This window comes from Salmo salar, chromosome ssa01 (genome assembly GCF_905237065.1).
Source record: "Salmo salar chromosome ssa01, Ssal_v3.1, whole genome shotgun sequence".
Lineage (NCBI taxonomy): Eukaryota > Metazoa > Chordata > Actinopteri > Salmoniformes > Salmonidae > Salmo > Salmo salar.
Window position 1 is genome coordinate 9,784,197 of NC_059442.1, and position 17,246 is coordinate 9,801,442.

Here is a 17,246-nt window from a genome sequence, read left to right on the forward strand (position 1 = left end):
TCACTCTGACAGAGCTCCAGAGTTTCTCTGTGGAGATGGGAGAACCTTCCAGAAGAACAACCATCTCTGCAGCACTACACCAATCAGGCCTTTATGGTAGAGTGGCCAGACGGAAGCCACTCCTCAGTAAAAAGCACATGACAGCCCGCTTGGAGTTTGCGAAAAGGCACTTTAAGGACTCTCAGACCATGTGAAACAAGATTTTCTGGTCTGATGAAACCAAGATTGAACTCTTTGGCCTGAATGCCAAGCGTCACATCTGGAGGAAACCTGGCACTATCCCTATGGTGAAGCATGGTGGTGGCAGCATCATGCTGTGGGGATGTTTTTCAGCAGCAGGGACTGAGAGACTAGTCAGGATCAAGGGAAAGATGAACAGAGCAAACTACAGAGAGATCCTTGATGTAAACCTGCTCCATAGTGCTCAGGACGTCAGACTGGGGCGAAGGTTTGCCTTCCAACAGCCAGAGCCTGGGCCACTCTCTGGAGAGAAATGAAAATATCTGTGTTGCAACGCTCCCCATCCAACTTGACAGAGCTTGAGATGATCTGCAGAGAAGAATGGGAGAAACTCCCCAAATACAGGTGTGCCAAGCTTGTAGCGTCATACCCAAGAAGACTTGAGGCTGTAATCGCTGCCTAAGTTGCTTCAACAAAGTACTGAGTAAAGGGTCTGAATACTTATGTAAATGTGATATTTAAGTTTTAAATTTGTTATACATTTGCACAAATGTCTAAAAAACATTTTTTTTCTTTGTCATTTTGGGGTATTGTGTGTAGATTGATGAGGGGGGGGGGGAACAATTGAATCAATTTTAGAATAAGGCTGTAACGTAACAAAATGTTGAAAAAGTGAAGGGGTCTGAATACTTTCTGAATGCACTGTACATGTATTTTATATGATGGAAACAATAATACCAATGATTTGTACAATGCAAACAATGCTCTGTTTTCCAATGTCCATGCCCCCCCCCCCACACACACACACACACTCACTCAGCCATCTGTGATATGAAACAATGAAAAGACAGAGTAAACAACCCTCACATCCACTGTGGCAGGAAGCTTACCGTTGATATGAATAATATTATTTATTTTCCCACCTTTTCCCAGGTTCCTGAATTATTTGGTCCTATCCGGACTGTTGCCGAGGGCAAAGGGGAGAGTGTGCTTATTGGGACCACCAGGAACTATGTTCTACAGGGCAGTTTATATGGCGAATTTAACCCCATCACTCAAGTGGGTACAATTATCTGACATTCTAGTTCATGCAGACATTAAACCTAAAATTTCGAAAGATGTAGCTGTTAAATTATCCTATGCTAACTGGCCTCCCTAACTTCTCCAGGGTCACACAGATGAGCTGTGGGGGTTGGCCGTGCACCCATGGAAACCTCACTTCCTCACCTGTGGTTACGACAAGCACGTCAGCCTGTGGGACTCCTCCTCACATCAGCCTGTCTGGACCAAGACTATGGAGGTAGACGGACAGACAGACAGCGCCCCCTGGGGACAACCCTGAGCCTCACACATTACACTCAGATAACTGTATGAGTAGAAGGGCCACGAGCTTAGCTTGGTCACAGATCTGTTTATGCTGTATAGCCAGCAATGACGTCACGCCAAATATGTTGGGGGTTGGCCTTATCTGACCACATGACCTGCTTCAGGAAAAACTCAGTCTGCGTCCTAGTTCTAAGATAGCGGAGGAAAGCGTAGGTTAATTATCTCAAGACTTTGAGTTTATACATCTCCAAAAAACTTCAGTCTCTTTGTGTTGTATTAGTTCTTCACTGAGGCTGGTTATTTGGGTGTGGTAAATGTTTCAGGATGCAGCATTGACATGAAACTTCCTTTTGTTTTCTTTCATGTGTAGGACGCGGCCCAGTCTGCTGGATTCCATCCCTCTGGAGCAGTGGTTGCTATAGGAACGCAGACCGGCAGGTGACAGCGTAGAGCTTGAGGAGAATCGTACCATGCCAATTCCATCACAAAAGCCATAGAGACCTGCCCATAATAATAATAACAACAACACGTCATTTCTATAGTGTTTTTAATGACGATAGGAATCTCAAAGTGGACTTTGTGAAATTACAGGAGATATGTGATGTGTTAGTATACTTTTGATAATGACAAGATGGGTATCTTTCGTCACACAGGTGGCTGGTGCTGGATACCGACTCTAAGGATCTAGTCACGGTGCACACAGATGGGAATGAACAGCTGTCTGTTATCCGCTTTTCTCCAGGTAAGGGCTCCTATAGGCTCTTATGATGCTTTATTAGGCTACTTGTTATGAGCATGTATGACACTTTATTATGACTCATTATAAGGATGAATATTCATAGTACATCTTTTAAATTAAAATGGCTGTTCTTTAGTCAGGATTGTTAAATGGCTGTTATTTAGTCAGGATCAGTAAATGGCTGTTATTTAGTCAGGATTGTTAAATGGCTGTTATTTAGTCAGGATCAGTAAATGTCTGTTATTTAGTCATGATCAGTAAATGTCTGTTCTTTAGTCAGGATTGTTAAATGGTTGTTATTTAGTCAGGATCAGTAAATGGCTGTTATTTAGTCAGGATTGTTAAATGGCTGTTATTTAGTCAGGATTGTTAAATGGCTGTTATTTAGTCAGGAGTGTTAAATGGCTGTTATTTAGTCAGGATCAGTAAATGGCTGTTATTTAGTCAGGATCAGTAAATGGCTGTTATTTAGTCAGGATCAGTAAATGGCTGTTATTTAGTCAGGATCATTAAATGGCTGTTATTTAGTCAGGATCAGTAAATGGCTGTTATTTAGTCAGGATCAGTAAATGGCTGTTATTTAGTCAGGATCAGTAAATGGCTGTTATTTAGTCAGGATCAGTAAATGGCTGTTATTTAGTCAGGATCAGTAAATGGCTGTTATTTAGTCAGGATCAGTAAATGGCTGTTATTTAGTCAGGATCGTTAAATGGCTGTTATTTAGTCAGGATCAGTAAATGGCTGTTATTTAGTCAGGATCAGTAAATGGCTGTTATTTAGTCAGGATCGTTAAATGGCTGTTATTTAGTCAGGATCAGTAAATGGCTGTTATTTAGTCAGGATCAGTAAATGGCTGTTATTTAGTCAGGATCAGTAAATGGCTGTTATTTAGTCAGGATCAGTAAATGGCTGTTATTTAGTCAGGATCATTAAATGGCTGTTATTTAGTCAGGATCAGTAAATGGCTGTTATTTAGTCAGGATCAGTAAATGGCTGTTATTTAGTCAGGATCAGTAAATGTCTGTTATTTAGTCAGGATCAGTAAATGTCTGTTATTTAGTCAGGATCAGTAAATGGCTGTTATTTAGTCAGGATCAGTAAATGGCTGTTATTTAGTCAGGATCAGTAAATGGCTGTTATTTAGTCAGGATCAGTAAATGGCTGTTATTTAGTCAGGATCAGTAAATGGCTGTTATTTAGTCAGGATCGTTAAATGGCTGTTATTTAGTCAGGATCAGTAAATGGCTGTTATTTAGTCAGGATCAGTAAATGGCTGTTATTTAGTCAGGATCGTTAAATGGCTGTTATTTAGTCAGGATCAGTAAATGGCTGTTATTTAGTCAGGATCAGTAAATGGCTGTTATTTAGTCAGGATCAGTAAATGGCTGTTATTTAGTCAGGATCAGTAAATGGCTGTTATTTAGTCAGGATCATTAAATGGCTGTTATTTAGTCAGGATCAGTAAATGGCTGTTATTTAGTCAGGATCAGTAAATGGCTGTTCTTTAGTCAGGATCAGTAAATGGCTGTTATTTAGTCAGGATCAGTAAATGGCTGTTATTTAGTCAGGATCAGTAAATGGCTGTTATTTAGTCAGGATCATTAAATGGCTGTTATTTAGTCAGGATCAGTAAATGGCTGTTATTTAGTCAGGATCAGTAAATGGCTGTTATTTAGTCAGGATCAGTAAATGGCTGTTATTTATTCAGGATCAGTAAATGGCTGTTATTTAGTCAGGATCAGTAAATGGCTGTTATTTAGTCAGGATCAGTAAATGGCTGTTATTTAGTCAGGATCAGTAAATGGCTGTTATTTAGTCAGGATTGTTAAATGGCTGTTATTTAGTCAGGATCAGTAAATGGCTGTTATTTAGTCAGGATCAGTAAATGGCTGTTATTTAGTCAGGATCAGTAAATGGCTGTTATTTAGTCAGGATCAGTAAATGGCTGTTATTTATTCAGGATCAGTAAATGGCTGTTATTTAGTCAGGATCAGTAAATGGCTGTTATTTAGTCAGGATCAGTAAATGGCTGTTATTTAGTCAGGATCGTTAAATGGCTGTTATTTAGTCAGGATCAGTAAATGGCTGTTATTTAGTCAGGATCAGTAAATGGCTGTTATTTAGTCAGGATCATTAAATGGCTGTTATTTAGTCAGGATCGTTAAATGGCTGTTATTTAGTCAGGATCAGTAAATGGCTGTTATTTAGTCAGGATCAGTAAATGGCTGTTATTTAGTCAGGATCAGTAAATGGCTGTTATTTAGTCAGGATCAGTAAATGGCTGTTATTTAGTCAGGATCATTAAATGGCTGTTATTTAGTCAGGATCGTTAAATGGCTGTTATTTAGTCAGGATCAGTAAATGGCTGTTATTTAGTCAGGATCAGTAAATGGCTGTTATTTAGTCAGGATCAGTAAATGGCTGTTATTTAGTCAGGATCAGTAAATGGCTGTTATTTAGTCAGGATCAGTAAATGGCTGTTATTTAGTCAGGATCATTAAATGGCTGTTATTTAGTCAGGATCAGTAAATGGCTGTTATTTAGTCAGGATTGTTAAATGGCTGTTATTTAGTCAGGATTGTTAAATGGCTGTTATTTAGTCAGGATTAGTAAATGGCTGTTATTTAGTCAGGATTGTTAAATGGCTGTTATTTAGTCAGGATTGTTAAATGGCTGTTATTTAGTCAGGATCAGTAAACGGCTATTATTTAGTCAGGATCATTATCAGATGGTTGTAAGAAAATATAAGAGTGCCATACTTATAATTCTTTATAGCTGCATCATAATGCATTATAATCCCTCTGCTGCGAAGTGATACCAAGAGGTCTACAGTAGGCCTACTATGAGAAAATCCTAACATTTACAGGTTGACTGTGATACTGATACAGACCATATTGTAATACTGATGCAGGCCATGTTATCTGTTTTAACCTAGTCTCCTGTCCTTATTCCTAGATGGTAATTTCCTGGCGATCGGCTCTCACGATAACTACATCTATATCTACGTAGTGGGGGAGAGTGGCAGGAAGTACAGCAGATTGGGAAAGTGCTCGGTGAGCACCTTTTATATTTAGGACCTACCCCCTCATCCTCTCAGCCTCAAACCAGGAGGACATGCTAAATTATGAGCACTTATGACGTAGTGCATTACGGTTTAGCCATCCGACTATAGCTGATTCCCATTCTCTCTCTCTCTCTCTCTCTCTCTCTCTCTCTCTCTCTCTCTCTCTCTCTCTCTCTCTCTCTCTCTCTCTCTCTCTCTCTCTCTCTCTCTCTCTCTCTCTCTCTCTCTCTCTCTCTCTGTCTCTCTCTGTCTCTCAGGGCCACTCCAGCTTCATCACCCATCTGGACTGGTCAGTGGACTCTCAGTACCTGGTGTCCAACTCAGGAGACTATGAGATACTCTATTGTAAGTACTGTTATGTTCATTGAAATGAAAATCTGTGTTCTTATTGGACAAGTTCAGGTAGCACCTCCCCGTTTCAATCAGCTGTATGTCGTTCCAGGGATCCCGTCTGTGTGTAAACAGGTGGTGAGTGTGGAGACCACGCGGGACATCCCCTGGGCCACCTCCACCTGCACCCTGGGCTTCCAAGTCTTTGGTGAGCAATGTTGAAGAAGCATGAGAATCTATTTGTTGAAGCAGCTAAATAATCTATTTGTTGAAGCAGCTAAAGAATCTATTTGTTGAAGCAGCTAGAGCATGTATTTATTGAAGCAGCTGGAGAATCTATTTGTTGAAGCAGCTGGAGAATATATTTGTTGAAGCAGCTGGAGAATCTATTTGTTGAAGCAGCAGGAGAATCTATTTGTTGAAGCAGCAGGAGAATCTATTTGTTGAAGCAGCTGGAGAATCTATTTGTTGAAGCAGCTGGAGAATCTATTTGTTGAAGCAGCAGGAGAATCTATTTGTTGAAGCAGCAGGAGAATCTATTTGTTGAAGCAGCAGGAGAATCTATTTGTTGAAGCAGCTAGAGAATCTATTTGTTGAAGCAGCTGAATAATCTATTTGTTGAAGCAGCTGGAGAATCTATTTGCTGGACACAGGCTGCATTTAAACAGGCAGCCCAATTCTGATCTTTTCACCACTAACTGGTCTTTTGACCAGTCAGATCAGCTCTTTTGCCAATAATTGGGCTGGATGTGTGACCGTATGGCCAGGGATAGGAGAATATAACATAATGGGACCAATACTATAACTCTGGTCCACAGGGTTATGGCCTGATGGCTCTGACGGGACTGACATCAACGCAGTCTCCAGATCTAATGAGAAGCAGCTGCTTGTCACAGGAGACGACTTTGGAAAAGTCTGCCTTTTCTCATACCCCTGCTGTCAATTCCGGGTAAGATTTTAAAAAATCCGTTAAATATATACATTGAGAAGAGCCTGTGAAGATTACATGAGCCCATTGGCTGCATTTTGTTTGATAGATTTTTTTTGTTCTCCTTTCAGGCTCCCAGTCATGTCTATGGCGGACACAGCAGTCATGTGACCAATGTGAACTTCCTGTTTGACGACAGTTGCCTGGTTTCCACCGGGGGCAAGGACATGAGCGTCATGCAGTGGCGAATAGTGTGAGGCAGACATTTTGGGGCAACAAACATGCAGTTTCTTTATGGATCTGGGTAGGGTGGGGAAGGGAAGGGATGCACCCCCAGAGGCTTTCCTGTATATGGATCCCAATGAGCTTATTGGAGTAGGAGGAAGTTGCACCTAGACCCGCCCCTAGTTTTGCGTTTCTCCCATTAATAGTTTAGGATAGGATTTGGGCAGGACAAGCTGATCCTAGGTTAGTTCATAGGATTGGATTGTTGGAGGGCGGGGCGGGTCATGGGTGGGTGGATGGGTTGGGGGGGGGCAAGATCATCGCAACAAAAGGAAGATACAACAGGCAGTACCTATTGTTTTGTTTTTTATCGTTCCGTCTTTCTCCTTTGCTTTGTATATTTCACAGCTCAGGAAACCAATAGAAAAGTAGGAGTTGAGTGTCTTCCCTATGCCATTATGGTAGCCTCTCTGGCCTACTACAGATACCACTCCGCCTTGGAAAGACAAAGAAAGATTTCTACTGATGAGGGGCATTTGGTCTATACAGAAAGCACATACATATGGTTCCAACTGATGCTGATAGAGAGTAAAATAACATACACTCCTATGATTACACAATATTTCATCATGTGATGTGTTTTTTACAATGAATGCAGCAGGTTTACCACAGGCAGTTGGTTGCTAGGCCAAGTGTGCAATGGATAGACGAATTCTGAGACTACATAGAAATATGACAATTTTAAACTCTCTACTGACATCGTCTGGCTTCCTGAGGTATTGCAACGACTTCATTACTCTGCAAACTGTAACATGGTAAAGTATCACACCGGCATTTCAAAGAGCCCTTTAAAAACAAATACATAAATATTTCAATGAATAATCAATTATTATTTACACCTGTTGAAAAGCATCATTTTGGGAGGCTATTCTGTGCTTGACAGAGCTGAAGTTGAACTCTGTTTCAAGAGGCTGGTGGGAGGAGCTATAGGAGGACAGGCTCATTGTAATGGCTGGAATAGAATTAATGGAATGGAGTCTAATGAGGATTCCATGTTTGTGGTTTCGATATGTTTTTGATACCGTTCCATTCATTCCATTCCGGTCTTTACATTGAGCCTGGCCTCCTATAGCTCCTCCCACCAGCCTCCTCTGTTTCAAACATATTTGGACTACACTGTTAAATATCGTCTGCTGCCGAGGTCACTTCCTTCCTGAGTCTCCCTTCTCTTCCTGTCTCAAACTAGATCTGTAAATAAGAGGTTTGTACTAATCAGACCATTGCACTGTAATTGTTTCCTCTGCAACACCCATGTCACACTATACTGCCGAACCAAACCATACCGGGCTGGCTTGATATTATCTTTTCACTTGGTCCTTTTCAGCATGGCTCCGACAACTATGGTGGAAGTGTAACCAGGCTAGCTCAGTACAGCTCGGTTCGGCTTGGTAATGCTACCGTACTTTCTGCCACCTGCAAGGAATCACTACTACAAGGCTTATTAAAGGTCCACTCTGTGATATTTACAGCCGTTTTTAATCACTCCAAGGCTTAAAGGAGAGATATCTCTCTTAAACCTGTGACTTAGCTACCATACTGACCTTGACTCCTGCTGCTTGTTTACTTGGAATATTCATGAACAAAACATGTCATGCATATTGAAATCTTTCTCACACCCGGGCAAAAGTAATCACACCAAGAGTGATCTGTACCACACTGGTAATGTCTGGACCGAACTGGTCCTTCATCTGGGGGTTTGTTTTCTAGTAATACAAAGTGATTTTTAAAGGTTTCCAGGGCATGCATGACATTGGTTATACCTGGGCTGCATTCAGCAGAGCACAATATTATGGAACGTTCAGCGAGAAATATATTATGTAGAGAACAATCAGACCTTTCTGACATGTAGGATAAAGAATCGCATCAGCACTATTCATTACATTTCTATCAGCAACATTCTGAAACGTTTGCCTCCTGAATGTAGCCCTGTTTTTTCAGCACCAAACATAATGATTGGATATATGCAGATGTTTGACATGTGACCATAACAATGTAACCATGATGGAATAATTTTCTAATAAAAATGTATTAAAACAATAAGTTGCTGTCCTTGTTTGGGTCTTTGTTTGAGTGTATGAAAACTGACGCAGAACACAACCATTCAGAGGGAATGTAAAATGTTTTAGTTTTTCCACAGTACAGTAAAGACTGAAATTCCTTCAAATCTTTGAGACTGACTTTTTTTTCTCATCTTTTTTTATTTGACATTTTGAAATTCCAGTTTATTTTGGGTGTGTTGAAATGATGTAATGATTGGGAAAGAAAAGGTGTGATATAAATGCAATTTAGGCTGGGTAGACTATTATAAGTGACTTATATAATTCCATTGTTCTGATAGAGAGCGAGATGATGCTGTTATAGGCGGTCGTCTCAAGCGGGCAGCACTGGACCGGTTGCATTCTGTGGTCAACTATTTTATAAAATCTCCACCTTGCCAAAACACCACGAATACGGTGGAAATATGGCAACTCGGAGGCTGCTGTCAGCCACAATCCCCCGTCTTCTTGAGACAACCACGACCATCATTTGAACATGGAATTAAGGATGCATGAAAATAAACGGAGTGCAAAGATTTTGAGAGAGAAAGAGAGAACGTTCGGGTCCGCGCATTGTATTTCAGCATCAGACTGACTGCATTGCCGACAGCCATACATAATTGGTGAACATTGGCGTATGATCTTTTAGTTATATTGAATTAGAACATTCTGCTTTACAAACGGTCTGAGAGGGAAAAACCGGTAGATGTCAATTTCTTCATGTCATCGTCTAATTGAACAGGAGAAAAAATGAGGTAAGCAATTGAGCATGTGTTGGGTTTGCAAAGCCGCGTCATTTGTCAGACGGTTGCCTTTATAATAATGTGGATGTGAATAAATTCACGATCTAGACGAAATATCTAGACGAAATCTAGACGAAATATTATATATGAAAAGGCCTAATCACAGCATGGTATACTACTTTTATACAGTAATATCCATGTAATGTACATGTGTGTCCTCGTGTATGCATTATAGAATTTACACAATAGACAAATCAGTTATTTGTGAAGGATCACAGCCACAATAAACCCGTAAAAATGCCATGGGTAGGGTATTCTATAGAAAAATACAGAATATAGAACTATAGAATCCATGTGTTTTTCCTTCTACTCTATTCTTTTAATTATCATTCTGTACACACCTATCCATTTCCTTTATTGGATGGCCTGCATTTAATAGCAATGTTGTCATGGAAACGAGACCCCCCACACACACACAAACACACAAACACACATATTCCTGTACAGGCCATATACTTAGCCGGTTATTGACTGATCTAGCTGCATCATTATGGGAGATCAGTCAGCAACAACAACACGCCTACAAAATAGCAAAGACAAAAGACTGACTGGGAGCTCTGACAGACAAATGACAGTTCTCAGCTCACAGTTCTTTCATGGGCGGAGGAGGAATATTGTAAGGTTATGGCCTTTGTGTGTTGAAAATGACCAGGCCTAAGTGTCAAATAAATCCTGTGCCCTGCGGGTCAATTGTATTTTGGGAGCTTCGGTTCTGTTGTTATTTAGCTTCCTATAGGCCTACACTAAGGCCTGAACAGCCTACCTGAATACGAAGAAATACAGTAGGGAGTCTTTGCAGATTCTATTTGTGCATTCACTTTGTCTGCCTCCGACAAGCTGTCAAATCCAAAACAATAATTTGGTAGCTTAGTGGTTAAGAGCCTTTAGGCAGTAATTGGAAGGTTGCTGGTTTGAATCCCCAAGCTGACTAGGTGAAAAATCTGTTGATTTGTACTTGAGCAAGGCATTTAACCCTAATTGCTCTGGATAGGAGTGTCTGCAAAAATTTGAAGGAGTTTTTGCATTTTCTCTGACAGATAGATATAGGTGTAGGTCCTTGGCCTATACTCTTTGTTATTAGCTCATCAGCAGAGCGCTGTTTTGGGTGGGAACTATTTGTGGTTGCACATGTGATTGTCTTCATGGGGACAGTGTTGCTATATGGCTGTGTATGAGCTGTATAGAGAGTAATGGCTTCATGTTTCCACACCATAACGTGGTACAGGGCTGTATAGATGGTAATGGCTTCATGTTTCCACACCATAATGTGGTACAGGGCTGTATAGATGGTAATGGATTCATGTTTCCACACCATAATGTGGTACAGGGCTGTATAGATGGTAATGGCTTCATGTTTCCACACCATAACGTGGTACAGGGCTGTATAGATGGTAATAGCTTCATGTTTCCACACCATAATGTGGTACAGGGCTGTATAGATGGTAATGGCTTCATGTTTCCACACCATAATGTGGTACAGGGCTGTATAGATGGTAATGGCTTCATGTTTCCACACCATAACGTGGTACAGGGCTGTATAGATGGTAATGGCTTCATGTCCCCACACCATAACGTGGTACAGGGCTGTATAGATGGTAATGGCTTCATGTCCCCACACCATAATGTGGTACAGGGCTGTATAGATGGTAATGGCTTCATGTTTCCACACCATAACGTGGTACAGGGCTGTATAGATGGTAATGGCTTCATGTTTCCACACCATAACGTGGTACAGGGCTGTATAGATGGTAATGGCTTCATGTTCCAACACCCTGACGTGGTACAGCCGCCAAATGTTATATTCTCACCAAGTACATCAGTCTATTAAACACTGGTAGCTATGAGTCTATTACCAGTGTACACACACACACACACACACACACACACACACACACACACACACACACACACACACACACACACACACACACACACACACACACACACACACACACACTTTGTTAGAACCATGTTTAGCACCGCCGTGCTGCTGTTGTAGGCCTAAGGCTCATTTTCCCATTTACCCCAAATTATGAATTAGAGAGATACAGATGGAGGATCTTAATTTAACCTATATTGTCACAGCAAAATAATCCTGCAGCAATAGGATTTCAATGTTTAGACCATAATGTTGATGGCTGATTAGGCTATTAGCTGGCCAAAAGTAGGCTACATGAAAAGTGCAATACTCTTAATATAAACGTGTGTTAGTGTGTATTTTCATTCATGTGTGTTAGTGTGGGTTTTCAGTAACGTGTTAGTGTGTGTTTTCAGTAACGTGTGTCAGTGTGTGTTTTCAGTAACATGTGTTAGTGTGGGTTTTCAGTAACATGTGTTAGTGTGTATTTTCATTAACGTGCGTTAGTGTGGGTTTTCAGTAACGTGTTAGTGTGTGTTTTCAGTAACGTGTGTAAGTGTGTGTTTTCAGTAACATGTGTTAGTGTGGGTTTTCAGTAACGTGTGTTAGTGTGGGTTTTCAGTAACGTGTGTTAGTGTGTATTTTCAGTAACGTGTGTTTTCAGTAACATGTGTTTTCAGTAACGTGTGTCAGTGTGTATTTTCATGAACATGTGTGTCAGTGTGTGTTTTTAGTAACGTGTGTTAGTGTGTGTGTTTCATTAACGTGTGTTAGTGTGTGTTTTCAGTAACACATGTTTTCAGTAACATGTGTCAGTGTGTGTTTTTAGTAACGTGTGTTAGTGTGTGTTTTCAGTAACATGAGTGTCAGTGTGTGTTTTCAGTAACACGTGTTAGTGTGTGTTTTCAGTAACACGTGTTAGTGTGTGTTTTCAGTAACATGTGTGTCAGTGTGTGTTTTCAGTAACGTGTGTAAGTGTGTGTTTTCAGTAACGTGTGTTAGTGTGTGTTTTCAGTAACATGTGTTAGTGTGTGTTTTCAGTAACATGTGTTAGTGTGTGTTTTCAGTAACGTGTGTTAGTGTGTGTTTTCAGTAACATGTGTGTCAGTGTGTGTTTTCAGTAACACGTGTTAGTGTGTGTTTTCAGTAACACGTGTTAGTGTGTGTTTTCAGTAACACGTGTTAGTGTGTGTTTTCAGTAACATGTGTTAGTGTGTGTTTTCAGTAACATGTGTTAGTGTGTGTTTTCAGTAACGTGTGTCAGTATGTGTTTTCAGTAACGCGTGTTAGTGTGTGTTTTCAGTAACACGTGTTAGTGTGTGTTTTCAGTAACACGTGTTAGTGTGTGTTTTCAGTAACACGTGTTAGTGTGTGTTTTCAGTAACATGTTAGTGTGTGTTTTCAGTAACGTGTGTTAGTGTGTGTTTTCAGTAACGCGTGTTAGTGTGTGTTTTCAGTAACATGTTAGTGTGGGTTTTCAGTGAATTTCTTTAAATCACAAAGCTCATCTACATGTCCTGTGGTGCAGGAAAATTCTCAGCAACAAAAGACTGATCAAATTAAGATCCTACATCTGTAGCTATATCTTGTATACACACTACACAGAACAGTTTTACACTGTGCCACGGATATATCCCCATGTCATCAAAATGTGATTAAATCGAGTAGCTATTTTAGTTAAAAGACGACTAAGAGCTCTATTCAGTCTGTAAAGCTGAAGCGTTATAGATTATGATATGTACATGTAAAGGAGGGAGTGGAGGCAGCCTCATTAGGGGATCTATTCAGTCTGTGAAGTGATAGAAATGTAAAGGTAATTTCCGATTGAGCCGACATATGCAGCATTTACCGTGAATGCTGTCTCTGCTAACGATGGAACATTGCCTTTATATTTTAATCATCCTGTGAAGCTGAACTTCCGGGATGCGTATTGAACAGAGCCCTTATCTAAAATATGTGCATGTGTGAGTGACCGTGTCGCCAAGGAACATTTTTACAAGTTCCCATCATGCTGTTCGCCTGGTCCCAGATCTGCCTTTTACACTGTGCCAAGGATACATCCCCACATACATTTTGGGGGGGGGGTTGGGGGTGTAACTCAATATTATGAAAGGTGTTCATAATGTTTTGTACACAGCGTACTGTAGGATTCATATATTGCCTCATTGCATAAAGGGATTTTTTTTGTATATATTTTACTTTTACTAGGCAAGTCAGTTAAGAACAAATTATTATTTACAATGACAGCCTAGGAACAGTGGGTTAACTGCCTTGTTCAGGGGCAGAGTGACAGATTTTTACCTTGTCAGCTCGGGGATTCGATCTAGCAACCTTTCGGTTACAGGCCCAATGCTCTAACCAATAGGCTACCTGCCGGAATGAATGTTTGTGTGTCCTATATCTTGCTCTTAGAAGCTCTCTGTGTGTTCTGTAGCCTGTCTCTGGCTGTTCTCTCAGTCAGGAAGTGAAAGGGGAGTGTTAAAGGGAAGCCTTAAATCATCAGAAGGACATAAGGTGACTGGAAACCGGGGAACGCGTTCAATTAAATGATTTATTCAACCTCAGTGCTTCGATTGCAGCCACTGCAATCCCACAACTTCCCTATGCAGGGCTATTTATAGCTTTAGCGTAAGTGTTTTTATCATGCTATGATTCATCTGTATTGTCCCTGCCAGCCATACTCAGTCATTGCATATGGAGAAATCTCCTGGGGAAACGTAAGCACGATTGCCGCAGTGACTCATCCACCGAAAGAAAAGGTACACTATGAAAATCCTGAGTTCCGCGTTTTTTCTGCAGGCTTCTCAGATCAGTGATGGTTTGTGTGATACAGCTCAACGAGCTCTAGCGCTATCATATTCATCACATTCCACTAAGATGTCCTCTGCAGTTTATTGATGAAGAAACAGTCTGCTTCTTGTATGCTCACTACGAAACCAGACCAACCAACCATGTAGAATGAAGTGACTAAATCTCAGCTCTAGAAAATAAAAGTAATCCGTATTTGGCATGTTCTTTGCAGTCTGTGTGTATGTGTGTGTGTATATATACACTGAGTATAGAAAACATTTGGAACACCTTTTCTAATATTGAGTTGCACCTCCCCTATTTTCCCCCCAGAACAGCCTCAATCCGTTGGGGCATGGACTCTACAAGGTGTTGAAAGCTTGGCACAGGGATACTGGCCCGTGTTGACTCCAATGCTTCCCACAGCTGTGTCAAGTTGGCTGGATGTCCTTTGGGTGGTGAACCATTCTTGACACACACGGGAAATTGTTGAGCGTGAAACACCCAGCAGCGTTGCAGTTCTTGACACAAACCGGTGCGCCTGACATCTACCACCATACCCCTTTGAAAGTAACTTAAATATTTAGTCTTGCTCATTCACCCTCTGAATGGCAACACATACAATCAAATTCAATCAAATGAAAGCCCCTTTTACATCAGCCAATGTCACAAAGTGCTATACAGAAAGAGAGAAAGGGAGAGAATTAGAGAGAGCATACTTAAATTCACACAGGATACCGGATAAGACAGGACAAATACTCCAGATATAACAGACTGACCCTAGCCCCCCGACACAAACTATTGCAGCATAAATACTGGAGGCTGAGACAGGAGGGGTCGGGAGACACGATACCCCCGGACAGGGCCAACCAGACAGGATATAACCCCACCCACTTTGCCAAAGCACAGCCCCCACACCACCAACTTACTAACCTGAGACAAGGCCGTGTATAGCCCACGAAGATCTCCTCCACGGCACAAACCCGAAGGGAGCGCCAAACCGGACAGGAAGATCTCGTCAGTGACTCAACCCACTCAAGTGACACACCCCTCCTAGGGACGGCATGGAATACACAATCCATGTTTCAGTTGTCTCAAGGCTTAAAAATCCTTCTTTAACCTGTCTCCTCCCCTTCATCTACACTGATTTGAAGTGGATGTAACAGGTGACATCAGTAAGGGATCATAGCTTTCACCTGGATTCACCTGGTCAGTCTGTCATGGAAAGAGCAGGTGTTCCTAATGTTTTGTATACTCAGTGTGTGTGTGTGTGTGTGTGTGTGTGTGTGTGTGTGTGTGTGTGTGTGTGTGTGTGTGTGTGTGTGTGTGTGTGTGTGTGTGTGTGTCAAGCTCATCATCAGAACATACCCAATACACCCCGGTTTGGGTCCTATCTGGCTGTCTGTTTGACTATAGATTCCCACAAGCATATTGTTTCATTGTAGTAGCCGTCCCCATATATACTGTTCAATGAGTAAACTTAAACCCTACATTAGGCTCCTTTGCAGAGCTGAGTTAATGCTCTTGGTTTTCGACACCTTGTTCTGATGTAAAGTAGCTTATTGGTCTATTATTGAAACCCCGTTTGAGGAAGAATTCCCTTAACAAACGATGACATAAATAACTGCAATAACACTTGAAGAGGAGGAGCTGAGCAGTGACATGTAGGTCAAGTGAAAGTCAGGAAAAACCTGCTGATCCATATTAAATTATCAAAGTTTTAGTTTATTTGGCAATAACTAAGAACAATGAAATGACAAAAATGTGATTAAACCGCGTAGCTATTTTAGTTAAAAGACGACTAAGAGCTCTATTCAGTCTGTAAAGCTGAAGCGTTACAGATTCTGCGATATAAATGTGAAGGAGGGAGTGGAGGCAGCCTCATTAGGGGATCTATTCAGTCTGTGAAGTGATAGAAATGTAAAGGTAATTTCCAATTTAGCCGACATCTGCAGCATTTACCGTGAATGCTGGCTAACAATGGAACATTTAAATTACATTTTTTAATTTCAATCATCCAGTGAAGCTGAACTTCTGTGATGCGTATTGAACAGAGCCCTTATCTGAAATATGTGCATGTGTGAGGGACAGTGTCTCCAATAAACATTTTTACAAGTTCCCATCTTGCTGTTCGCCTGGTCCCAGATCTGACTCTCAAATCAAATCAAATTGTATTAGTCAATAGGCCTTACAGTGAAATGCTTACTTACGAGCCTCTAACCAACAATGCAGTTTCAAAAAATAATAAGAGATAAAAGTAACAAGTAATTAAAGAGCAACAGTAAAATTACAATAGTGAGACTATATACAGGGGGGTACTGATACAGAGTCAATGTGCGGGGTCACCGGTCGGTTGAGGTAGTATGTACATGTAGGTACAGTTATTAAAGTGACTATGCATAGATGATAACAGAGAGTAGCAGTGGAGTAAAGAGGGGGAGGGGGGGACAATGCAAATAGTCTGGGTAGCCATTTGACTAGATGTTCAGGAGTCTTATGGCTTGGGGGTAGAAGCTGTTTAGAAGCCTCTTGGACCAAGACTTGGCGCTCCGGTACCGCTTGCGGCGCGGGAGCAGAGAGAACAGTCTATGACTAGGGTGGCTGGAGTCTTTAACAATTTTTAGGGCCTTCCTCTGACACCGCCTGGTATAGAGGTGCTGGATGGCAGGAAACTTGGCCCCAGTGATGTACTGGGTCATTCGCACTACCCTCTGTAGTGCCTTGCGGTCGGAGGCCGAGAAGTTGCCATACCAGGTAGTGATGCAACCAGTCGTGATGCAACCAGTCAGGATGCTCTCGATGGTGCAGCTGTAAAACCTTTTGAGGATCTGAGGGCCCATGCCAAATCTTTTCAGTCTCCTGAGGGGGAATAGGTTTTTTCGTGCCCTCTTCACGACTGTCTTGGTGTGC

At 41.3% G+C, this 17,246-nt stretch overlaps 2 protein-coding genes across 6 annotated transcripts in view; both read left to right on the plus strand.

Annotated features, from left to right (window-relative positions):
* The window catches only part of LOC106608927 (echinoderm microtubule-associated protein-like 1), a 90,085-nt gene extending 81,193 nt beyond the window's left edge, over positions 1 to 8,892 (plus strand). For all 4 annotated transcript variants that reach the window (XM_014207439.2, XM_014207284.2, XM_014207194.2 and 1 more), the window contains 9 exons: positions 1,114 to 1,239; positions 1,349 to 1,480; positions 1,877 to 1,944; positions 2,160 to 2,248; positions 5,201 to 5,298; positions 5,567 to 5,654; positions 5,752 to 5,847; positions 6,458 to 6,588; positions 6,699 to 8,892. In XM_014207439.2, the coding sequence (XP_014062914.1) occupies positions 1,114 to 1,239; positions 1,349 to 1,480; positions 1,877 to 1,944; positions 2,160 to 2,248; positions 5,201 to 5,298; positions 5,567 to 5,654; positions 5,752 to 5,847; positions 6,458 to 6,588; positions 6,699 to 6,824 (954 nt within the window). In that variant the 3' untranslated portion in view covers positions 6,825 to 8,892. The remainder of the gene's footprint in view (positions 1 to 1,113; positions 1,240 to 1,348; positions 1,481 to 1,876; positions 1,945 to 2,159; positions 2,249 to 5,200; positions 5,299 to 5,566; positions 5,655 to 5,751; positions 5,848 to 6,457; positions 6,589 to 6,698) is intronic.
* A 310-nt stretch (positions 8,893 to 9,202) lies between these two features.
* LOC106610138 (ena/VASP-like protein) overlaps positions 9,203 to 17,246 on the plus strand; it is a 167,488-nt gene continuing 159,444 nt past the window's right edge. For both annotated transcript variants that reach the window (XM_045713445.1, XM_045713452.1), the window contains exon 1: positions 9,203 to 9,643. In XM_045713445.1, the coding sequence (XP_045569401.1) occupies positions 9,639 to 9,643 (5 nt within the window). In that variant the 5' untranslated portion in view covers positions 9,203 to 9,638. The remainder of the gene's footprint in view (positions 9,644 to 17,246) is intronic.